This window comes from Heterodontus francisci, chromosome 8, assembly GCF_036365525.1.
Source record: "Heterodontus francisci isolate sHetFra1 chromosome 8, sHetFra1.hap1, whole genome shotgun sequence".
NCBI lineage: Eukaryota > Metazoa > Chordata > Chondrichthyes > Heterodontiformes > Heterodontidae > Heterodontus > Heterodontus francisci.
Genome location: NC_090378.1, coordinates 38136290 through 38160289, shown reverse-complemented (window position 1 = coordinate 38160289; position 24000 = coordinate 38136290). Strand labels below are relative to the sequence as shown.

The 24000-nt window shown below is 41.6% G+C and overlaps 1 protein-coding gene across 7 annotated transcripts in view; it reads right to left on the bottom strand.

Moving 5' to 3' along the window:
* LOC137372762 (BTB/POZ domain-containing protein 19-like) overlaps positions 1-24000 on the bottom strand; it is a 242976-nt gene that overhangs the window by 205254 nt on the left and 13722 nt on the right. For all 7 annotated transcript variants that reach the window (XR_010975493.1, XM_068036972.1, XM_068036977.1 and 4 more), the window contains one exon: positions 19301-19354. Coding sequence is in view for 6 of the 7 variants with exons in the window: in XM_068036972.1 (XP_067893073.1) it covers positions 19301-19354 (54 nt within the window). In the remaining variant the exon portion in view is untranslated. The remainder of the gene's footprint in view (positions 1-19300; positions 19355-24000) is intronic.

The following is a 24000-nucleotide window of genomic DNA, read 5'->3' as shown; positions in this document are numbered from 1 at the left end:
TTTGAACCCATGTCTCCAGAGCCTGGGGCTCTGGGTTACTAGTATAGTAACATTACCACTATGCCACCACCTCCCCACTGTCTCAGTGGTACAAGAGTTTGACTGGCCTTTTGTGCATCTTCTCACTCCTATGCCCCACGAATGATGACCATGCCGTGAGCTGCCTATGCCTTTCACTCTAAAATTCCCTCCCTAAAACTCTCCTCCTTTAAAACCCTACTTAAAACCCACCTCTTTAACCAAGCTTTCATATCTCCTTCTTTGGTTCCATGTCTATTTTTTGTCTGATAACAGTTCTTTGAATAGCAGTGGTACATTTGTCATCTTTGGTCGAAATTTAACTTGAGGGTGAATTTCCACAGAGCTTATCCCACTCTTCCCATGTAACTTCAGCAAAGAGCTATAGAAACCCTGGAAAAATAGTGTTGAAGCGCTTTTCCGGGTTCCCGCTTCTCTTCTGCTGAAATTGCAGCAGAAGAGAAGGACAGGCACTGTGGAAATTAACCCTCAGACAATCAGCCTGGTACCCCATTCTTTTATTTTGCTGTACCAATACACATATCAGGGGTTTACAGAGACTCCACCAGTTCATTACCCACAAAAAGCTTTTCATCATAGATTCATGTTCAAAAGTTGCTGAAGCAAACAGACTTCAAAACTTTGATAGGTTTTGATATGAGATGAAGCACTTGTTACCTTTATCTACTCACTTATTCTTGGTTCTGCACAGATTTATTTCTTAGCCTGAGCTGTTTGATCTGGCAGGATGGTATTTTCCACCTGTTTTAAGAGATCTAAAGCACATGGTGCTAGGGCTGTATTAGTTCTGATGCATATCCCAATGGTAGAAGGATTTATTGCTTGATTTGAAATAACAATATCCCAGATATTTCACATTTCAGGTCAAGTTTCCATTCATAATAAGCATAGGCTTGCCTATGGAAGCTGACTTCTACAGATAGCATGAGGGTGTTTATCATCAGATGTTGGTCTCTGGAGGCCTCGGAGATGGATTTGGTTGGAACACATGTGTATAAAATAAGCCATTCAGAACACACCTGCAATAATGCTGCTACAGAGGTTTTTAAATGTGCTGAAATCTGCAAACTTTCCTAATGATGCTGTGGAGTAAGCGTGACTCCAGTAAACGTTGTACCAGTTGATTTAACTCAAAGTGCTGTAAACGAGGTGCGTCAATTCTACATTAGGTCGGCCTGTTAAAGCATCAGGTTTTTCACAAATACAAATTTGCTGAGTGCGTTACATTTAATGTTTGGGGAGAGCACTTCTTGCTGTTCATTTAAACCATCAGAAGGCAATCTGATCAGATGCTTGAAGAGGATTCAAATGATAGAGGTGTAAAGTTTTACACGGACTGAAGAAAATGCAATTATTTGTATCTCTAAGATTAAACACACAATGCTCAGATGGATATTCATCCTAAATTATACACTTAGTTTGCACTGTAAGCAACAAAGTACTAAGGAAATTAAAGTATTCCAAGAAAACAATGTTGTTTTACAGTTTTAATTTCATTTTTCCAATCTTTTCCACACTGATGTGGAACCATTTTATAATAGGACAGACGTGAATAAAACAAAATAATGACCAGCCGTTTTCAAGCTGACATTGTAAATTGTGTAATGTTATTCTGGGAGGCCTTTCACTGACCTAGCCAGAGCATCAATACATAACTAGCAAATGGGAAAAAGTACAATATGACACTATTCTTACTTGGCATAGAAAGACACAGTTCATTAACCTCAACCACATTATCGAAGATCAATAAAGCAATCCATAGGTTGGGGTAAAACAGCTATTAGTGTAGCAGAATACACTGCAATGCTTAACAATTGTTTACGCTTATAACTGCAGGCGCCAATCTGATTACATTATCAGCAACTAATTCTTCTGTTTATTCTGGTAAAGCCATTTTCACACATTGCAATGTATAAATAAACATGATGTTCCTGGAGTTGGTTAGTAGCTTGAACATCAGCATTCAATTGAAAAGTGAAATGTAATCATGTTATTATGACAACAGGTTGAATGTCAAGGGATCTTTTTTTTGAGAAGGTTGATTACCGCAGATTTAAAAGAGAGAGGGACAGTACTTGAAGAGAGAGAGCCATTAACAATATCAGCTAAAATGGGGACCAGGAAGCGAAGTTGGGTGCTCAGCAGTTTAGTGGGACTAGGGTCGAGGAAGCAGGTGGTGGGTCTCATGGACAAGATGAGCTTGGAGAGTGCATGAGGGGAGACAAGAGAGAAAGTAAAGAAATATTTGAGTTCAGGGAAAGGCAGGGGCAAGCTTTAGAGGAAGTTTGGCCTGGTGGACTGAGGGAGTGAGGGAAGTGGCAGAGGAAGCTGATCGAATGGTTTCAATCTTAATGACAAAAAAAGTCCAAGAGTTCCTTGCATTTATTGGTAGCAGTGAGGGGAGAGGGGAGAGTGGTTTAAGAAAACAGCTTATAGTAGAAAAAAGAAGCTGGGGATTACCTTTACATTCAAGGATGATCCTGGAATAGTGAGCAGTTTTAGCAGAAGAGAACAGAAACCAATAGTCCTTTCTGTGGTCCAGCCAGATCTGGTAGTGGATGGCTAAACCAGTTGTTTGTCATATCCGTTCAAGTCTTCATCCCTTGGGCTTAAGGGAGCAGAGATGACAGCCATAACGAGGGAACGGCCAGGGTGAGAAAGAGTAATGGTTTTAGTATGGACTGTGGTATTAACAGTGGAGGTGAGGGTGCGGTTGAGCAAATTGGTAGGTGCAGATATGTGAGCGTGGGCCAAAGACTAGACAGTTGGGATTTTGAAAGTGCAGTTGTAGGTGAATTGGGGAATAGTTTTTTTCTAGCAACGGACACAGAGCAAGTAGGGTTGGGATGTGGAAGGGGGATGTGGGTGGAGAGTGATGCATGAAGTGATCAGAGATGGCCTTATTTGTGATTAATATGATGGGAGTAGTGAGGTTTTGAGAGATAGCAGGGTCATGTAGGTGACCACAACTATGGGTTGGGGAGTTTGCATGGAGGGAGAGATTGAGGGAGGATAAGAGGGCAGTGAATTCAGAGGAGAAAGAGCATGATGAGTTGAGATGAAGTTGAAATCACTGAGAATGAGAAGACGCTCGGTGCAGAGACTGAGGGAGGGAAGCAGTGGCGATACTTTGGTGAGAAAATTTTATTGTACTTGGGTAGGCGGTAAAGAATAAGAATTTTAAATGAGAGGTGAGAGGGTTGGAACAAGGTGAGATGCTCAAAGGAGAACGTGCCAGAGGAGTAGGGAAACAAAGATGAGATTTGGTTAGAAGAGCCACACCATCACCGCAATGGCCTTGGCAAATGGTGGAATATATAGCCAGGCAGGGAGGCTTCATTTAGGGGGAAGTTGCCATCACTCTTCAATCAGGTTTCCGTCAAGGCTGTGATGTCAGTGCAATCATCCACAACAAGATCGTGTATTGGTTTAACATTTTAAAAAAACTTTAAAATTATGGAGTAATAAAATTGATTTAAATTAAAATAATTGCTTTTATACTGTGAATAGCTGGATTACATGGGATTCTCCAGAACTGGAGCTGGAAACCATTTGCAGGTATGTAGAGAGTCCATGAGGACCTTGGAGTCAGAGGGTTCAATTTTATGGAGGAGAAAAAGAAAAGAATTCCACTTTTCCATCAAACAAATGAATATGAACCCCAGAATCAATTATGTGTGCTTCCTGCACACATCTCTACTTTTCCCGATTTTGATGGCTCTGGCCAGATTGCTTTCAAACCTGTATGGGTAACACAGTTGCAACTGTTTACTCTTCATATGGACATCAGGTTTTTCAGCTAAATGATTCAAGAGGAATGAATATATGACTTTTTAAAAAAGCCGGTGAGCTACACACCTTCTAGTGCTTTGCTCAAAAAAGGTCATTGGCTGCAGCCTGACAGCAAGTCCCTGCTTGTCTTTTAACATAGCTTTATTGTGCATGATGTGGAGGGTAGAAACTGAAAAGGATAAAGTACATTCTTTTAAGGCAGAAAGTCTAGAAAATTTTCAGTTTTGAAGAGAAACTCCACAATTTTTTTTCTCAGCAAAAAATTGAAATGAAATTAATTCTTTGCCTCGGTTTTGATGTAGAGCATCTTCCAGCAGCAGGGTTCTTGGGTATTTGAGCTGATTATAAGAACCGATTACATTAAAAATTCAATTCAAATCTGTGAAAGTTCCTGGAGACTGTGGGCTGAATTTTTATTTTGGACAGACGAGAGCTGGCCACCAACGTAAAAGTTGGTGGCGAACCTGCTTCCGCCTTGCCTGGGAATCCATCCTGCATTTTATGGGTCCCCAGGTGGGGCTTCAACCCACTTAAGGGAGGAAGTCCCTCCTCATTGAGCTGCCCGCCAATCAGCGGGCCTGCAGCTCTTAGTCCCAGCAGCGCCACCGGGAGCAGTGGCCACTGTTGGGACTGCAGCCCAGCCGACCGAAGAGGATGCCCGGGGGCCAGGATCCGGTGTTTTGGTTGCCTCATCAGGGGTAATCAGTCGGGCCCCGCGGTGAGGCAAGGGTGGTTGTTTGGGGGGGGAAGTGGGGGGCGTCTTGGCTCCTGGGGGTGGTTGGGGAAGCGGGGGCGGCCCCCAAAAGGGCAACCTGTGCCCGACTGTCAGGGCGCACCCCCGGGGTGCTGAGAGGCCACCAGCTTTTACTGGGCGGCCTTTCCTGGCTCCAGGACACCCGCTTGCCATGCGTAAAATCCTCGTGAAGGTGGGCAAAGGCCCTTAAGTGGCTGTTAATTGGCAACTTAAGGGCCTTGATTGGCCTGGGGCGAGCAGCCCATTTTTCGCACCGACCCACGTCAAGTGGGGCGGCGGCGGGAGCAGGTTGGGAAGGTCTCCTGAAGCCTCCTGCTCCATTTTATGCCACCCCACCCCGCCACCATCCGGATCATTGGGGTGGCGTAACTTTCCGGCCTGTGACTCACTGAAGGTCACAACTCAGCCAAAAAGAATCTCCAAACATTTTGAAACCACTGAACAGTTGTTCAAGATCAGAGAACGACACTCCTCATGAAAGCTTTCAGCACACAGACAGACCCCTTGGGAGCTGCTTCTTCATTTAACATCTCTGATCTTTCAGTGAGGCAATACCACACACTGAGTGAGAGACTCTAAGCTTTCACTCTTACAGATTTATAATGTTCTTACTAACATGGATTCAATCTATCTTAACAGCTAATCACACTAATACCCCATTCATAAAGAGCACTTCCAACATGATTTATTGTGCTGCCAGAAGTGAGAGACATCAGCATTATCAAGCAGAACATTTTCCCACATTTTGCACCAGAAGTCTGTCAAGTAACCCCAGACCAGATACAAAATGTTTTATGCCCATTTTATATAAAGCAGTTTATTTATATAAAGGTAATGCAGTGGAATGTGAGATTGAGAGTGCTGGGGGAGGGGGTGGGAAGAAACTGCCAACGGGAACATTGCACAACCATGAAAATAATAAAGCAATAGATACTTGCACTTGAAACCCTTGCAATTAAATAGGCTGAGAAGAAAGTTAATGTGATAGAGAAATGGGGCGGGGTGGGGGGGGGGGAAGACTGAGGAAAAATGAGCAAAGGGAGAATTAGTGAGAGACAGATAAATATGAAGGAACACAGGAAATCGAGTAGCACAGAAAAGAGGGGCACGATAAAAATGGAGTCAAAACAATAAACAGAGGAAGAGTACACTTCTGCACTGCATTGAAACATTGGCAACTTCTACACTGCAGTTTTAAAAAAATCTTTAAAAGATAAATTGTGGAGGTTCTTCTAAATGCAATTCACACCAGCTGCTTTTACACTACAGACAGTATGCATCCACCTATTGCATCTGCACCCAAAGAGACACTGAGCCATTGTCAAATTACAGACTTCCAAGAGATGAGCTATGTAACATAAATATGGCAATTAGTATAAAGGTGTAACTTGTATTCACAAACAAATGTCCTTGATTTTGGGTATTTACTTCTGATTCACTAACTCACAATTGAAAGATATGCAGAGAGGAAAGATTTACCAGTGGGAACACCGAAAAAACTGAGCAAGCACAATCTTGCATGCGTGATTGTGGAGCAGCAGCAGTTACAAATTTAATTCTCTGTGGACCATCCCTTATTTATATTAGAGAAAGATTCATACAGATCAACGATGCAGAAATCATACTGCTTGCCAGTATCACCGAAACTTGGCACCCTTGCAACAATACAGAAGAAACAAAGAGAACAGAATAAAAATGCTGAACAGTGAAATACCACACCCAATCATAGGGTTAGAAATAGGAGAGTTTAAAGTACTGAAGCACCAATGCACAAAAACAACTTAATGTAAAATCTCTCATTTGTATTCCAAATTGTAACATTGGGATAGACAGAAAGACAGACAAGGAAGTTAATGGACGATTTTAATTGAAGTGCAACCATGAAGTTGCATGGTACAGAATATTTTGGAATGCTTTTCATATCCAAGACCTTGTTTCAAATTCAGCCAAGATACGATCGGATGAAAGTCTCCACTCTCAAACAGTGATAAGTGTTCTAAACATTAAACAACTTTGGCCAGTCAATAGGAAATGTCTTACATTTCTTGAAGTCATGTACATTAATTACACAAGCATTTAAATTACTGCTGCAGCCAGTAATCCATTTAATGTATCTCTAAAGTACTTGTCTTTATTGCATTACAAATGAGCACAAGAAGCAGGACAGCAGAGATGGGGGTCGGTGGGGGGGGGGAAGCGTGTAACTCTGTCACTTCAGCTCTGGGAGTTAGGTTTAAATCCTACTCAGACTAATGATATGGAAACTCTGCTCCTGCACAGTTGTTTCCATGCTATATGAAATAAATTTGGGTAGTATCAACCAACTCCTACTTGGCTTCAGTACATAGTATAACAGAGTCCACAATTCAGCAACAATTAACATTATAATTTGCGCTACCTCTCAAGTCCCTTTATTCGCGTATACAGCGAAAGGCACTTTCCAGAAGCAGACTTGAATCCCCTATGTGTGCCATGAATTGGAACGGTGTTCTACAGGTATATTTTGCACTGGAAATGGGCTGCTCAGTTTTTCATTTCCACCCCCAAACCACCAAGAACAGCAGCTATCTCTATGCAAGTTTGTATATTACTTCTGCACGATGGCCAAAGAATTCTTAAGATACAACAAATTACAGTCAATTTTGAAACACACCTTAAATACACAAAAACACTGCATCATATCTTGGATTGTGAGACACAACATAACTCTGCTTTTGTCATAGTACTGTGTTAATTGTCATGGGTTCTGTGGGAATTTGAAATGTTACACTTGAACAATGGTGGTTGCTGTTTCAAGTTTGTGGTTAAGACTCATTGTTGAAGCAAAGCTTTACTCTGTAACAAAATTCCATTCTATATCTGGCCTGAGAATTCTTTGGACTGACACTGGATACAGGAACTGGAAAAAACTTCATCACATGACAATAGCATGCCTCACCTTCATAAATAAAAGTCTGAACAAATAAAAGGACAATAACGAATGGAGCACTGCAGACTTCAAATTGTGTCCATATTGCTACACTTGGGTGAACTAACCCCCAATTCCCTACTTTCGAGTGGAACGGAGGCAGATTTAATAGGTTCGTTTGATTCTCCATACTGCAATAGAACAGACATCAAGAGCAAATAAGACTTCATTTCCGATAAAGAAATTAATGAGTTCAAACACAGGTAAAACATGATACATTTGAAGTCAAATTATACAAGGCAGTTCCCTTAATGTTTCTGGCAACTCTTCGAATTTTAGCACAAAATTTGAAATTTTTCCATCCACCTCGGGTCGATGTGATTCAAATAAGGGGTTTCATTTTATTTTCAACCCTTTATTCCAGTGTTGATTGCTCCAAGTAAGATTATTTTACATGTTTGTATCTTGCTACCTATCAATCACAGAATAACAAAGTTCACCAAAGGAGGAGACTATTCTGCTCATCATACATTTGCTGGTACTAGCTCCACTTCAGAGTTATTAACTTTAATCCTTTGAATTACTATGCAGAAACTGTAAAAACTAATACTTGAATCAACAAGCACAGTGATTTTTTTTTTAATATGGGATCTTCCTCCCTGTGTTGCACTAAAAAGGCTGCATATGTTCTCTCTGCCTCTTCTCATTTTTATTTTAAATGTTGCAGAATAAATGTTCTATTCATTTGTGCAGTACCCATGTGGTCCAATAATTCTCAAAAACTTTGAAGAATATCACTGTACCAAATAGTAAGGCAGCAGCGAACACTGGAAGGCATTGAATGTTACCCCTATTCTTCTATATTTTTCTTTGGGGGCAAAGAATTATCTTGAAGACCTCAGTGTAGGGAATGCAAACCTACATTTTTAGTAATTTAGGTAATCAGGGGAAAATTAAAACAATTTTAAAAGGAACATATAATTTTATACAATAACATATGAAAGCCAATATCAAAAATGCATAATTAAGTTTTTTTTAAAGTTAAGAAAAGTGATCCTGTTTTACATCTTTTTTCTGAATTAAATCCCAGCAAACATTTATTAAAATTGCCAATGGCTTAGTTGCCCAAGAAATTCAAAATTCTGTAATTATGTTCTATAACAAACCACAAAACAAATTCCAGTCTTTTGAAAGGTTTCCTTCTGGAGTGGGAAGGAGGTGGTGAGCCATATACTATGTTTCCACTGCTTTACCTGATGGTTTCCTGCCCTTCCAACTCTGAAGCAAACATTTCCTTGCTAGAGGTTTTTTTTTTAATAAAAAAAGAACTCCAGCAATCTCTTCCTTTTGAAGCACTAAAGTTCCTGTCCTCCTATTTTATTGTTGATAAAGCCAATTGGTCATTGTGGAAAGAATGCTGCTTAAATTTCCCATTACAACAAATTCTTGAATAGCTTTGGCCTGTACCAGGGCTTTAATGCACACAGACACAAGTTTCATTGATGTTAAAATGTGTTATTTGAAAAGAAAATTGATTATATATACATTTCCCAGTAATTAGCTATGAATAATCACTCAAAAACCTAATGGTTAAGGAACACTTAATCCTTCAATGCAAGGTCAGTATGGATCAATAGCACTTACTGCAGTAACCCTCATCACTGGCAAAAACAAAAAAAAAGGATTAGGAAAAACACAGAATAAAACCACCTGCAGCCAATAGTTCAGTTGCCAACTGTACATCTAGCTAAAAGTTCAAAATGTAATCCCCAGCCAATTTGGCTGATCTGGACCAGAGTAGTGATAAAGGATCTATAACTGGTCACATTAGCCACTGAGTTAGACTAGGGAAAAGTCAGCCAAGGATTCCCACTACGGGTTACAATTCAGTGACTCCCTAATGGAAAGTGTGTGCATGTGTGAAAGAGCAAGGGAACACTCGTGTGCGCAAGTGACAGGCTCAGCTGTATTGACCCCCACCGCACCCCCCACCCCACCCCGGCAACTGTCCAAAAGTCTACCAATGTTCACCGTTTAGTTTCACACATTCATACGGGCCATTTGGGCAAGGAAAGTTGGCAGCCATGAAACAACATTCCAGCATGGAGTAAAGTACCTTCAAAAGAGCAGAAAAGGTGAACACAGATAAAATAAAAAAATGTGAATAAGTCATAAAATCTGCATGCAATAAATGACAATATACATCATAATAAAAGGAAAACTCATGAAAGTAAAAGGAGAAAGTATAACAATGAGTTTTGCAAAATGGAAAGCTATAGTGAAAAAGTAGTTATAGTGCCAAGTCTCTTTGCTTGTGGAATTTTAGAATTTCACTTTAGCCTCTTTCCAATATAAACTGCATTAGTATCTGTATAAGATCAGAAATCCTAGTCAGGGCAGTGTGATAGAGCACTGGTACACAGCACTATGTAGTAGAGGGATACAGCCAAAAGCACCAATCTGCTGAATGTCCAAACTCAGGAACACAGTACATGCAGATGACAAATAATATAAAAACTTGAAAGTGGTATTATGATTAACCTGCCTTCAGTCTAGCTCAGCAGTAGCGCTGATGCTTCTGGGTCAGAAGGTTATGGGTTCAAGCCCCGCTCCAGAGGCTCAAATACAGAATCTAAGGTGACAATTCAGTACAGTACAGAGACTGGAATACTGCACTGTTGGAGGTGCCATCTTTTGGATGAGAAGACAATAAAGCAAAACACTGTCTGCTCTCTCAGGTCAACGTAAAAGGGTCCATGGCACTATTCGAAGAGCAGTGAATTCTCCCAATACTGAGTGCAACATTTATCCCTCAACCAATACCGCCAAACACAGATTACATAGTCATTTATCTCATTTCTATTTGTGGAACTTTGTTGTACAGAAATTGACTGCTGTATTTGCCTACATTACAACAGCAGCTACACATCAAAAGTACTTTGTTGGCTTTGGAACAACCTGATATCAGAAAAGCATTATATCAAACCAAATTCTTTTTTCTTTCTTCTCTGACCAGCTATGAGCAGCACCAGTGATGATGTTGGAGAAGACAGTTTCTCAAGCTCAAAAGATACATGGTTCAAGGAGGGAAGTGTATCTATGAAGGGAAAGAAAAAACTGGGATAAAAGCTGTATGTCTGCACTGAAGTATAACACCAATACAGAGTAGCTGTCCTGGAAAGATGAAGGTTTGACCTTTTGACTCTAGTTTTGATCTTAGGCCCATCAGCAAAAGTCTAATGGTGACTAATTTTCAAATTTCCCTAGAAACCCAGCTGTTGCCAATTGTTAAAAGGGTATAACGATTACTTCAGAAATCCTCTCATGTTTGTGAGAAATGCCCTCTGCAAGCTCTACATGAAAGAATGCTTCCCATTAGATAATTCTGCCCCGAGGCATCACCAGTCAATTAACGCTGTGTAAGTTCCTGCTCAGTTGCTTTTTTCCCCTGAGTAAACTGGTCTCTTGGCCCAGAATGTGTAAACTAGATTTTTTTCCAGACATATTAATCCAGTCATAACCTGGCCATTCTGTTGCTCTAGACATGCTTAGGGACCTTTAAAATAGTTTTAAATCAATTTCCACTAATAAAAGCCAAATATTTTTGAGTGGTGAAAGAGTAAAAAATGATTTCCTCACTAATATAAAAGGAAAAAATTGGAAGTGCACATGAATTGCATCTATACCAACACCATGCAATTTCCAAGCAAGCATGTCATATTAAGGTCACTGATGTGATATATGTTCATCTCCAGATCCAATTTTCAACAGAAGAAACAAAAGCTGCGAAAGGTACTTTTTTTTTTAAAAAGGGGACCTGGATCATCTTTAGATACTGCTATGACAACCACATTCTTTATACTGCAGAAAATGTCAGTGCTTCATTCCTAGTTAGGTATGGCAAAAGGACTGTTGTGCACTGACAGTTACCAAACTTCTAGGCCCTTGAAGAATGAGGTCACCAATCAAAAGCTGCTTCATGTCATACACCAAAGTATAGTTTACTAAAAGCAAGATCACATTGGTTCCCCTAAGATTAATCACCAACAATTTTTAATATCCCACCTTCATAGTGGCAGATAAGTAGCTGGAGTTTATAAACATAGAATCTTTCATTTCACTTTTAACTAACAAAACAATCCAGAGGTTCAGTGACGGTCTGATGGCGAGCCATATAAAAGCAGTGTCCATGAACTGTGGAAGCAATCGCGGGTTCTCACTTAGCTTGCCTGTACAGCTTTAAGTCCCTTTCTTGTTTTTTGAGTTTCAAATTAAAAAGTGTTCTTTTTAAATAGATTTACGTCAAATTTATCCAGTATTTTGGGGATCCAATTATTTTCCTAATTTTAATCCCTTTTCTTTACACTAAAGATAAAAACTGAAAAACCTAGGTTTTAATAGGTCCTTAGACATAATGATCATAGGAGGCTAGAATGATCCCAAAGTCTACTGCATAAAATTCTCATTTACGACATGGAATTTTGATTCACATGAACATGTCTGTGTAAACCAGATCAATCCCCCAAGCGGTTAGTTTATGCAGATAGCGATTCAGGGATTTCAGCAATAACCTCATGGCAGACTTGACATCTTATTCCTAAGCTATTTTTGTTTTACACACGGAACTCCCTCTTCTGCTGGACTCACAGTCAACTCAACTTGGTCCCTTCCCTTGAAGGCAACATTGCTTGATTCGCTCATCTTTCCCAAATTAATCAATTTCTGAAACACCTTATGCCCCAGCTGACTCTACTTAAGTGAAATCAAATAACAGCATGGTGAATGGAAATACTGCAGTACTGCACTTGTGAGCTCTATGACACACCAACTGTTCCACATAATTATAATTTTTATATCTTAAGCAACTGAGCTTTCGAAAAGTAATTTTTTTTAAATTGATAAGTATCTGTAGGGCACATAGACCTGGTTTTGTTGGGGAGTAGAGAGGACGTTGCATTCCATTCTGAAACTAACTGGTAGAAATAGTTCTACAATGTACTGGCAATGTGGATTTGACCCATTTACAGGTTATGGGGCAGACACCGCAGAATCAAAGACTGCACAGGTGCGATCTTTGGCAAACATGATTCTTTGAATCTCATGATAGGCAACTTTGTTGTATCTTTCATGGTGGCTGCAAAAAGTCTATACAGACCAGCAGTGGGAAAGCTGCATCTCAGAGCTGTATGGACATACTGAATGCTCAGCTAGTCCATGGCCAGAAAAGTGGCAGCCGGCACTGTTGTAAGATCGCTTTAAGAGTGATGTCCCTTTAAGATCTCAGTATGCTAATGAGCTAAGGACCAGGATGTAGTCATGTGACTACAAGCCTTGGTCACACTGCAACTGCAACACTCAGATGAAGGTTCTATAAATAGTTTGCTCTGCTGTATATAGTAGTTCAGTTTTAATAAACCTGTTAGAGATCTTCAGCAAACTGGACTCCACACATCTCATTTATGTTGCATAAGACACCAAAGGTGGCAGCACTGCAATGTAAGGAAGCCATTTAAAAATAAACAGCAAATTTCCAACTACAGTTGCTTCTTAACTTGAAGTACTACCGTCTGTCACACCAGATGACGAGGCAAGGTCATTAGAATTTTGTAGTCTGAGGCAGCACGCAATAGATGACAGGAGATATATAATGACAAGTAAGACTTCCAAAAGGGGAAAACTTTGCAAAAATTTCACCCTGACAATTAAGCTTAACTAAGCAAAGGGTTCTACAAAAGAGAATATGAATATTACAACATCACGACTTGTGAATCCCACAATTTCTCAGTTTCTAAACGCTCGCAATTCACATGAGAAATTTAAAACTCCAGCAATTTTCAAGACCCCCTACATTCTTTATACTTTCTCACATGAATCAGAAACTATAAAGAAACCTTAAAATCAGGGGATTCACATTCGCAAGTGTTGACAATGCCAAAGCTAGTACATTCCACTGAGGACACATATCAGAACATAAGAAAGCAGGAATGTAAAAGTTATTTAGTCAATTCACTCTCAACCATTGTGTTCTAGAGCATATTTATTCATCTATGTCGACATCAGCCCTACTACCTTCAATCCTGTACTTAAAACTATTTGCCCAATTCCTACCTTAAAAGGATTAAATGAAGGAACCTACCAAAGACTTGCAGGTTGATAGGTAAATTGGCCATTAGCAATTGCCCCTAGTGTAGGTAAGTGGTAGGGAAATATAGGGACAGGTGGGGATGTGTTAGGAATATGGGATTAGTGTAGCATTGGTATAAATGGGTGTTTGATGGTCGGCACAGACTCGGTGGGCTGAAGGGCCTGTTTCAGTGCTGTATCTCTAAACTAAACTAAACTCTGTTCCACAAATCAGCTATTCTGTAGGGGAGGAAAGAATTCTCAAAACACAAAATTTCTTACATTATACTCAAGTTTTCTAATCCTGCATTCACAGTTTAAATTTGAAATCTCTCCAATATACTCCACACCACTCACTACAGCACAGCTCAATACATCATGGCCTTCACTCAAAACACTCTCTTATGCTTTCTGAACAGAGAATCTACACAAGCATCCTGTGTATATGGTGCTTCTCCCCCAATCCGTTCCGACAGATGTGATTTGATTTTGCAGAGATGAGCTACACATCCTGACTAACGTCAGGGAAGGAATGCTAGATGTGATCTTTTCTTAAAAGCCTTGAGGTCATGGCACCTTAGACTCATGTGAACTGCTGGAATTGGTTCAGGAGGCAGGTCCAGGCCTGTAGGAAACACACAACATGCTCCAATTTCATATTACAAGGCACCAAATCTCAGCAAAGATAAATAATATTGACAAATATTTAATGGCGGAATTTAATCATTAATGCTCTTAGCCAGTTAGCAAATTTACAAATGCAAGTAAAATATCAAATGGACAGTTAGCCTCCCAGAACTTTTTATATTTAACTTGAATCAGGGATTCTATATTCTGTAACCAAAGCATATTCAAATTGGGTATTGAAAATTTGTGCTGAGATTAGAATTATTACCAGAACAGACATTAAATTTTTTTTCCTCAGGAGTGTGGTTGTGTGTAAGAATCAGGCTTAACCGCTTAACTACCATAATAATTAATATTGATTATTCTTCTTCGAGGGAATTTACAGCCCACTATTTTACACCATATTTTAGACTCTTCTATTGATCTCAAGGACTCCACATTCTTTTTCACTACTTAAAACCATGCATAATGTGCACTTCTAAGTTCCTGTCTGAAATTGTTCCACACAACTTGACCCGACTGAAGGAATAGGTGGAAGGTGGAATGGTTTTTATAAGAATGAATCACAGGCCCATCCCCAATTGCCCTTGAGAAGGTGGTAGTGAGCCACCTTCTTGAACCGCTGCCGTCCATCTAGTGTAGGTACACCGACTTTTCTGTAGCGTACAACTGAGTGGCTTGCTAGCCCATTTCAGAGGACAGTTAAGAGTTAACCACATTGCTGTAGAATTGGAGTCACATGTAGGCCAGAGTGGGTAAGGACATTAGTGAACCAGATGTGTTTTTATGACAATCCAGTAGTTTCATGGTCACCATTATTGAGGCTAGCTTTCAATTCCAGATTTATCAATTCATTGAATTTAAATTCCACCAGCTGCCACTGAGGGATTCGAACTCATGTTCCCAGAGCATTAGCTTCGTGGTAACATTACCACGAAGTAACCATCCACCTATTGGCTGGTTGCAGAACAGTCCTGGTAAAAGGTCTGAGAATTTTCCATATCTCTTGCCTTCTCACTCAGAAAAGATTGAGATGTGAGAAAGAGGTCCTGAAACTGGATAGAAATAACCTACCCAACAATTTAACTGGCCAAGTCAATAAGTCACTAACCGGGAAGCTTCCAGGCTCAATCCACATCTCAGCCTGTCTAACACCAGGATGCAACAATTGGTGTCAGTGCTTCCTAGGAAGGGAGAAAATCTGCTTTTGATTGCAATCTAGTAAGCCCTGTTGGAAGTGTATGGAAGGTGATTCAGCTCAGTTGCAATGCCCCTTGTAAATAAATAACATTTTAGCAATATCTAGTTTCTCATGTGAACAATAGGCTCTTGGAGAAATTGTTATACAATAAAACAGCACCAATAGAACATTTTCCCAGCAAGCAGCCAATACCTTCAGGACAAAAGTAAAATGGAGAAGTGAAAATGTTATTGTGGCTGTGGGTGGGGGTTGGCGGGGGAGGGAGTAGATATAAAATTATAAGGAAAATGTAAGGAAATAAATGAAATAAAAGAATGCATGCAGTACCGAGTTCAAAAGCTAAAGACTGACCAGCAGCATCTCCAGCGCAGGTATAGGACTCGTATGTAACCTTCTTCTTCTTTGGCCTCCTTGTCTCGAGAGACAATGGGTAAACACCTGGAGGTGGTCAGTGGAGTGGCTATAAAGTCCAATTTTAGAGTAACAGACTCATCCACAGGTGCTGCAGATAAAATTGGTTGTCGGGGCTGTTACACAGTTGGCTCTCCCCTTGCGCCTCTGTCTTTTTTCCTGCCAACTGCTAAGTCTCTTCGACTCGCCAATCTTTAGCTCCACCTTTATGGCTGCCCGCCAGCTCTGGCGATCACTGGCAACTTGTGATCAATGTCACAGGACTTCATGTCGCCTTTGCAGATGTCTTTAAAGCGGAGACATGGACGGCCGGTGGGTCTGATACCAGTGATGGGCTCGCTGTGCAATGTCTCTTTGGGGATCCTGCCATCTGCCTTGCGGCTCACATGGCCAAGCCATCTCAAGCGCCGCTGGCTCAGTAGGATGTATATGCTGGGGATGTTGGCCGCCTCGAGGACTTCTGTGTTGGAGATACGGTCCTGCCACCTGATGCCAAGGATTCTCCAGAGGCAGCGAAGATGGAATGAATTGAGACGTCGCTCTTGGCTGACATACGCTGTCCAGGCCTCGCTGCCATAGAACAAGGTACTGAGAACACAGGCTTGATACACTCAGACTTTTGTGTTCCGTGTCAGTGTGCCATTTTTCCACACCCTCTTGGCCAGTCTGGACATAGCAGCGGATGCCTTTCCCATGCGCTTGTTGATTTCTGCATCGAGAGACAGGTTACTGGTGATTGTTGAGCCTAGGTAGGTGAACTCTTGAACCACTTCCAGAGCGCGGTCGCCGATATTGATGGATGGAGCATTTCTGATGTCCTGTCCCATGATGTTCGTTTTCTTGAGGCTGATGGTTAGGCCAAATTCGTTGCACCCGCAATCCTGTTGATGAGTCTCTGCAGACACTCTTCAGTGTGGGATGTTAATGCAGCATCGTCAGCAAAGAGGAGTTCCCTGATGAGGATTTTCCGTACTTTGGTCTTCGCTCTTAGACGGGCAAGGTTGAACAACCTGCCATCTGATCTTGTGTGGAGGAAAATTCCTTCTTCTGAAGACTTGAACCCATGTGAGAGCAGCAGGGAGAAGAAGATCCCAAACAGTGTAGGTGCGAGAACACAGCCCTGTTCCACGCCACTCAGGATAGGAAAGGGGTCTGATGAGGGGCTGCTATGCTGAATTGTGCCTTTCATACTGTCATGGAATGAGGTGATGATATTTAGTAGCTTTGGTGGCCATCCGATCTTTGCTAGTGGTCTGAAGAGACCACGTCTGCTGACGAGGTCAAAGGCTTTGGTGAGACCAAGGAAAGCAACGCAGAGGGGCATCATTTGTTCACGGCATTTCTCCTGTAGCTGGCGAAGGGAGAACAGCATGTCAATGGTGGATCTCTCTGCTCGAAAGGCACACTGTGCCTCAGGGTAGACATGCTCAGCCAGCTTCTGCAGCCTGTTTAAAGCGACTCGAGCGAAGACTTTCCCCACTATGCTGAGCAGGGAGATTCCACGGTAGTTGTTGCAGTCACCGCGGTCACCCTTGTTCTTATAGAGGGTGAGGATATTGGCATCGCGCATGTCCTGTGGTACCGCTCCCTCATCCCAGCACAGGCAAAGCAGTTCATAGAGTGCTGAATGTTTTTATGTTTTTAAATAAACAGTTCTTTCTCCTCATTTTTACCATGCTTGTTGTCAGAGGAGTTTTGATACCCACTGTAACGTTGCTCATACTTAACCATTTTTGACAACAAACTGGCAGCTCAAAAACCCATTTCAACATGTTATCAAAGTACTTGATACTTTACCACTTTCACAAACATCATTGAAGCACATATTCAGGATGCGTTAATGTGTTCACACATGAAATCTATTTCCTTTGAGGTTGGAAACTAGCCTGAATCATATCATGAAGATAACATTTTCACTCACAAGCTGTGAATTTTGTAGCATGATTCACGTTAATTAGGGATAAAAAAATAAACCATTTCAACATGCAAAATTATTTGGGAAATTCCCTGCCCTTTCTCCATAACTTTCATGTTCCTTTTTTTTTCAAATATTTATCCGGTTCCCTTTTAAATTATGTTATAGTGTCTATGATGAAAGCCACTTGTGGTGGAATATTCCACCTTCAAATCCAACCAATTGTTTTGAGGGTCAAATTGCACAGCACTGGCAGCAGAGAAACTACTCCGTGTGCAAAGCATGACTTTAATCTCCAGTCCCTGGCCTTCCACATGATTGTGCATGATGGAGATAGGCCAGCAAGTAGAAAATTGCAACACTGGCTATCTAAGTCAGAATAAATGGTAGGCAGTGATGCTATTATATCTGTGGCATTACTGCCTTTGGAATTCAGGAAAACCACCCCTTGTAGTGCTTGCCAGTCATTCCAGAAGAAGCAGTACCAGCTCATCCAGCAGCAGCGGTCCAGTACTGCTGGACAGCTATGAAGTAGCTCCTAGAAGATACAGCTGTGCGGTACTAATTATGTCATTCTGTTATTGCTCATGTGGAAGGTAACTATCAATGAAGAGTGTTAGACTGAATGACCTGTTCCTGTTGTAACTTCTATGTGTAATGACAATGAAATGACTAAAAAGGTGGCGGTTTGCACTATCTCAGGGTTGCCAAAACAATTCATCAATTCAAAAAACCCAAGGAAGACAGTTAATGGTGGGAAGTAGAGTTCTCAATATTCTGTCGGAATAACTAACTGAGGAAAAATCCCAGATGTTATATCAATGCTGCCGCAATACATGATAGAAAAGCACAGGGACAGATTTCTGCCATCTCAGTAAAATTTCCATTCAAATTTATGTCCAAATTTAGTAATTTAGTCCAAAATGTAGTAAAGGTCAAATAGGGCAAATAGGGGCATTTCCTTCTCTTTGTGTATGGTACTTATTTCTCTAGAAGGAATACCATTTACTCACAAATAGTAATGACACATATGTGTAAAATACATTTCCTTCAAATTTAACTTTATCTATTTGTAAATTTTTAAAGCAAAATAAATTGGGTCACCTTTAGTGCTGCTCTTCATAATTTAATGCATTGAATCAGAATGGAGCACACAGGCAGGGGATAAAGAGCTATTTGCTGAAGGAAGGAAAATTTATATTCAAAATGAACCACCTAAAAGTATGCAAAAAAAAGTAATGAAACTGACTTGTAAAACATATAATCACTAGACTCCAAAATAAGAGTATAAATGTATCGGTATAGTTCCTTCTCCAAGCCTCTGTGCAAATACTGTAAGCAAGCATGATTCACAATACAGGCAATATTATGAAATTACATACTTGCACAATACAACTTCCTATGAATCACTACCCATCCTGATGATTTCTGTTGAAATGACCTTTGTAATTTAGATTTCTACATACCCACTGCAACAGGCTATATTATCCTTCTGATCTCATTAACCAGATATTATTTATCAGGACTTACCTTTTGAAGCTCATCTAGCCCATATTCCACCGCTGATGTGAGTACGTCCAGAGCCTGAAGAAAAGAAAAAAATTATCAGAAGGTTGAAGCAAACAAATTTAGTAGAGATCATCATTATCATGGATTAGTATTAACCTATTTAATTTAAGGGACACTCTAATCTTGAAGCAAAAATGTGTATATATGTCAGTGTTAATCATTTTCAACAAATTGCTACCAGCCTCCATGTGGGGTTTTGTGCTCCACTGTATAATGAAGTAGAGAAACGGATTCCCTTGGAGGATTTTCACTCCACATCATTGGTAAGAATGGCACCATGTGTGGTTGCAGACCAGTCATGGCTTTGTTCTTTTTTAGTCTCACTGCTAAAGCATAGAAGATACTCAACTGAAACTGAAAAACTTTCATTGCAGCAGCTTTTTCGGGAGCAGAGTGTGAGCGAGTGAGCAGCTGGGAAGGTCAGTTTGAAAGTAAATTTAATTTCCTTTTGTTTTTCGGCGGAGGCCAGGGGGCTGCTGGGTAAGTAAAACACTATATATTTGGGCGGTTTCAAATAACTTTCCTTTCATTGCAGCAGCTTTTTCGGGAGCAGAGTGTGAGCGAGTAAGCAGCTGGGAAGGTCAGTTTGAAAGTAAATTTAATTTCCTTTTGTTTTTCGGCGGAGGCCAGGGGGCTGCTGGGTAAGTAAAACACTATATATTTGGGCGGTTTCAAATAACTTTCCTTTCATTGCAGCAGCTTTTTCGGGAGCAGAGTGTGAGCGAGTGAGCAGCTGGGAAGGTCAGTTTGAAAGTAAATTTAATTTCCTTTTGTTTTTCGGCGGAGGCCAGGGGGCTGCTGGGTAAGTAAAACACTATATATTTGGGCGGTTTCAAATAACTTTCCTTTCATTGCAGCAGCTTTTTCGGGAGCAGAGTGTGAGCGAGTGAGCAGCTGGGAAGGTCAGTTTGAAAGTAAATTTAATTTCCTTTTGTTTTTCGGCGGAGGCCAGGGGGCTGCTGGGTAAGTAAAACACTATATATTTGGGCGGTTTCAAATAACTTTCCTTTCATTGCAGCAGCTTTTTCGGGAGCAGAGTGTGAGCGAGTGAGCAGCTGGGAAGGTCAGTTTGAAAGTAAATTTAATTTCCTTTTGTTTTTCGGCGGAGGCCAGGGGGCTGCTGGGTAAGTAAAACACTATATATTTGGGCGGTTTCAAATAACTTTCCTTTCATTGCAGCAGCTTTTTCGGGAGCAGAGTGTGAGCGAGTGAGCAGCTGGGAAGGTCAGTTTGAAAGTAAATTTAATTTCCTTTTGTTTTTCGGCGGAGGCCAGGGGGCTGCTGGGTAAGTAAAACACTATATATTTGGGCGGTTTCAAATAACTTTCCTTTCATGGCAGCAGCTTTTTCGGGAGCAGAGTGTGAGCGAGTGAGCAGCTGGGAAGGTCAGTTTGAAAGTAAATTTAATTTCCTTTTGTTTTTCGGCGGAGGCCAGGGGGCTGCTGGGTAAGTAAAACACTATATATTTGGGCGGTTTCAAATAACTTTCCTTTCATTGCAGCAGCTTTTTCGGGAGCAGAGTGTGAGCGAGTGAGCAGCTGGGAAGGTCAGTTTGAAAGTAAATTTAATTTCCTTTTGTTTTTCGGCGGAGGCCAGGGGGCTGCTGGGTAAGTAAAACACTATATATTTGGGCGGTTTCAAATAACTTTCCTTTCATTGCAGCAGCTTTTTCGGGAGCAGAATGTGAGCGAGTGAGCAGCTGGGAAGGTCAGTTTGAAAGTAAATTTAATTTCCTTTTGTTTTTCGGCGGAGGCCAGGGGGCTGCTGGGTAAGTAAAACACTATATATTTGGGCGGTTTCAAATAACTTTCCTTTCATTGCAGCAGCTTTTTCGGGAGCAGAGTGTGAGCGAGTGAGCAGCTGGGAAGGTCAGTTTGAAAGTAAATTTAATTTCCTTTTGTTTTTCGGCGGAGGCCAGGGGGCTGCTGGGTAAGTAAAACACTATATATTTGGGCGGTTTCAAATAACTTTCCTTTCATGGCAGCAGCTTTTTCGGGAGCAGAGTGTGAGCGAGTGAGCAGCTGGGAAGGTCAGTTTGAAAGTAAATTTAATTTCCTTTTGTTTTTCGGCGGAGGCCAGGGGGCTGCTGGGTAAGTAAAACACTATATATTTGGGCGGTTTCAAATAACTTTCCTTTCATTGCAGCAGCTTTTTCGGGAGCAGAGTGTAAGCGAGTGAGCAGCTGGGAAGGTCAGTTTGAAAGTAAATTTAATTTCCTTTTGTTTTTCGGCGGAGGCCAGGGGGCTGCTGGGTAAGTAAAACACTATATATTTGGGCGGTTTCAAATAACTTTCCTTTCATTGCAGCAGCTTTTTCGGGAGCAGAATGTGAGCGAGTGAGCAGCTGGGAAGGTCAGTTTGAAAGTAAATTTAATTTCCTTTTGTTTTTCGGCGGAGGCCAGGGGGCTGCTGGGTAAGTAAAACACTATATATTTGGGCGGTTTCAAATAACTTTCCTTTCATTGCAGTAGCTTTTTCGGGAGCAGAGTGTGAGCGAGTGAGCAGCTGGGAAGGTCAGTTTGAAAGTAAATTTAATTTCCTTTTGTTTTTCGGCGGAGGCCAGGGGGCTGCTGGGTAAGTAAAACACTATATATTTGGGCGGTTTCAAATAACTTTCCTTTCATTGCAGCAGCTTTTTCGGGAGCAGAGTGTGAGCGAGTGAGCAGCTGGGAAGGTCAGTTTGAAAGTAAATTTAATTTCCTTTTGTTTTTCGGCGGAGGCCAGGGGGCTGCTGGGTAAGTAAAACACTATATATTTGGGCGGTTTCAAATAACTTTCCTTTCATTGCAGCAGCTTTTTCGGGAGCAGAGTGTGAGCGAGTGAGCAGCTGGGAAGGTCAGTTTGAAAGTAAATTTAATTTCCTTTTGTTTTTCGGCGGAGGCCAGGGGGCTGCTGGGTAAGTAAAACACTATATATTTGGGCGGTTTCAAATAACTTTCCTTTCATTGCAGCAGCTTTTTCGGGAGCAGAGTGTGAGCGAGTGAGCAGCTGGGAAGGTCAGTTTGAAAGTAAATTTAATTTCCTTTTGTTTTTCGGCGGAGGCCAGGGGGCTGCTGGGTAAGTAAAACACTATATATTTGGGCGGTTTCAAATAACTTTCCTTTCATTGCAGCAGCTTTTTCGGGAGCAGAGTGTGAGCGAGTGAGCAGCTGGGAAGGTCAGTTTGAAAGTAAATTTAATTTCCTTTTGTTTTTCGGCGGAGGCCAGGGGGCTGCTGGGTAAGTAAAACACTATATATTTGGGCGGTTTCAAATAACTTTCCTTTCATTGCAGCAGCTTTTTCGGGAGCAGAGTGTGAGCGAGTGAGCAGCTGGGAAGGTCAGTTTGAAAGTAAATTTAATTTCCTTTTGTTTTTCGGCGGAGGCCAGGGGGCTGCTGGGTAAGTAAAACACTATATATTTGGGCGGTTTCTGAACCCGAGACACCACACCTGTCGTGTCTCCCACCCGCCCTCCTCCTCTAACCAAAAAAAAAAGGACTCGGTGGGGTGTTTATAAGGTAAGGCTTTTTCGATTTCTCTGGTTTTATTGTGATTGGTAAAAACTTTTCGTTCCTTTTTCATTTAACTAAGTTAAGCTTAAGATTAAAAATGGCAGGAGATCTCAGACCCGTGTCATGCTCCTCTTGCTCAATGTGGGAGCTCAGGGACATGGCTGATGTCCCTGACTCCTTCACGTGCAGGAAGTGTGTCGAACTGCAGCTCTTCTTAGACCGCATGACGGCTCTCGAGCTGCGGATGGACTCACTTTGGAGCATGCGCGATGCTGAGGAGGTCGTGGATAGCACGTTTAGTGAATTGGTCACACCGCAGATTAGGATTGCTGAGGGAGAAAGGGAATGGGTGACCAAAAGGCAGAGAAAGAGCAGGAAGGCAGCGCAGGAGTCCCCTGCGGTCATCTCCCTCCAAAACAAGTATACCGTTTTGGATACTGTTGAGGGAGATGGCTCACCAGAGGAAGGCAGCAGTAGCCAGGTCCATGGCACCGTGGCTGGCTCTGCTGTTCAGAAGGGCGGGAAAAAGAGTGGAAGGGCTATAGTCGTAGGGGATTCGATTGTAAGGGGAGTAGATAGGCGGTTCTGTGGTCGAAAACGAGGCTCCCGAATGGTATGTTGCCTCCCAGGTGCACGGGTCAGGGATGTCTCAGATCGGCTGCAGAACATTCTAAAGGGGGAGGGTGAACAGCCAGTTGTCATTGTGCACATAGGCACTAATGATATAGGTAAAAAACGGGATGAGGTCCTACAAGCAGAGTTTAGGGAGTTAGGAGCCAAGTTAAAAAGTAGGACCTCAGAGGTAGTAATCTCAGGATTACTACCAGTGCCACGTGATAGTCAGAGTAGAAATGAAAGAATAGTCAGGATGAATGCGTGGCTTGAGAGATGGTGCAGGAAGGAGGGGTTCAGATTTTTGGGACATTGGGACCGGTTCTGGGGGAGGTGGGACTATTACAAATTGGACGGTCTACACCTGGGCCGGACTGGAACCAATGTCCTTGGAGGTGCTTTTGCTAACGCTGTTGGGGAGGGTTTAAACTAATGTGGCAGGGGGATGGGAACCAATTGAGGTCAGTTGACAGTAAGGAGGTAGTAACAAAAGCCTGTAAGGAACTAGATAATGAAGTCAGTGTGACTAAGGGGAAGAGCAGGCAGGGAGCAGATGAT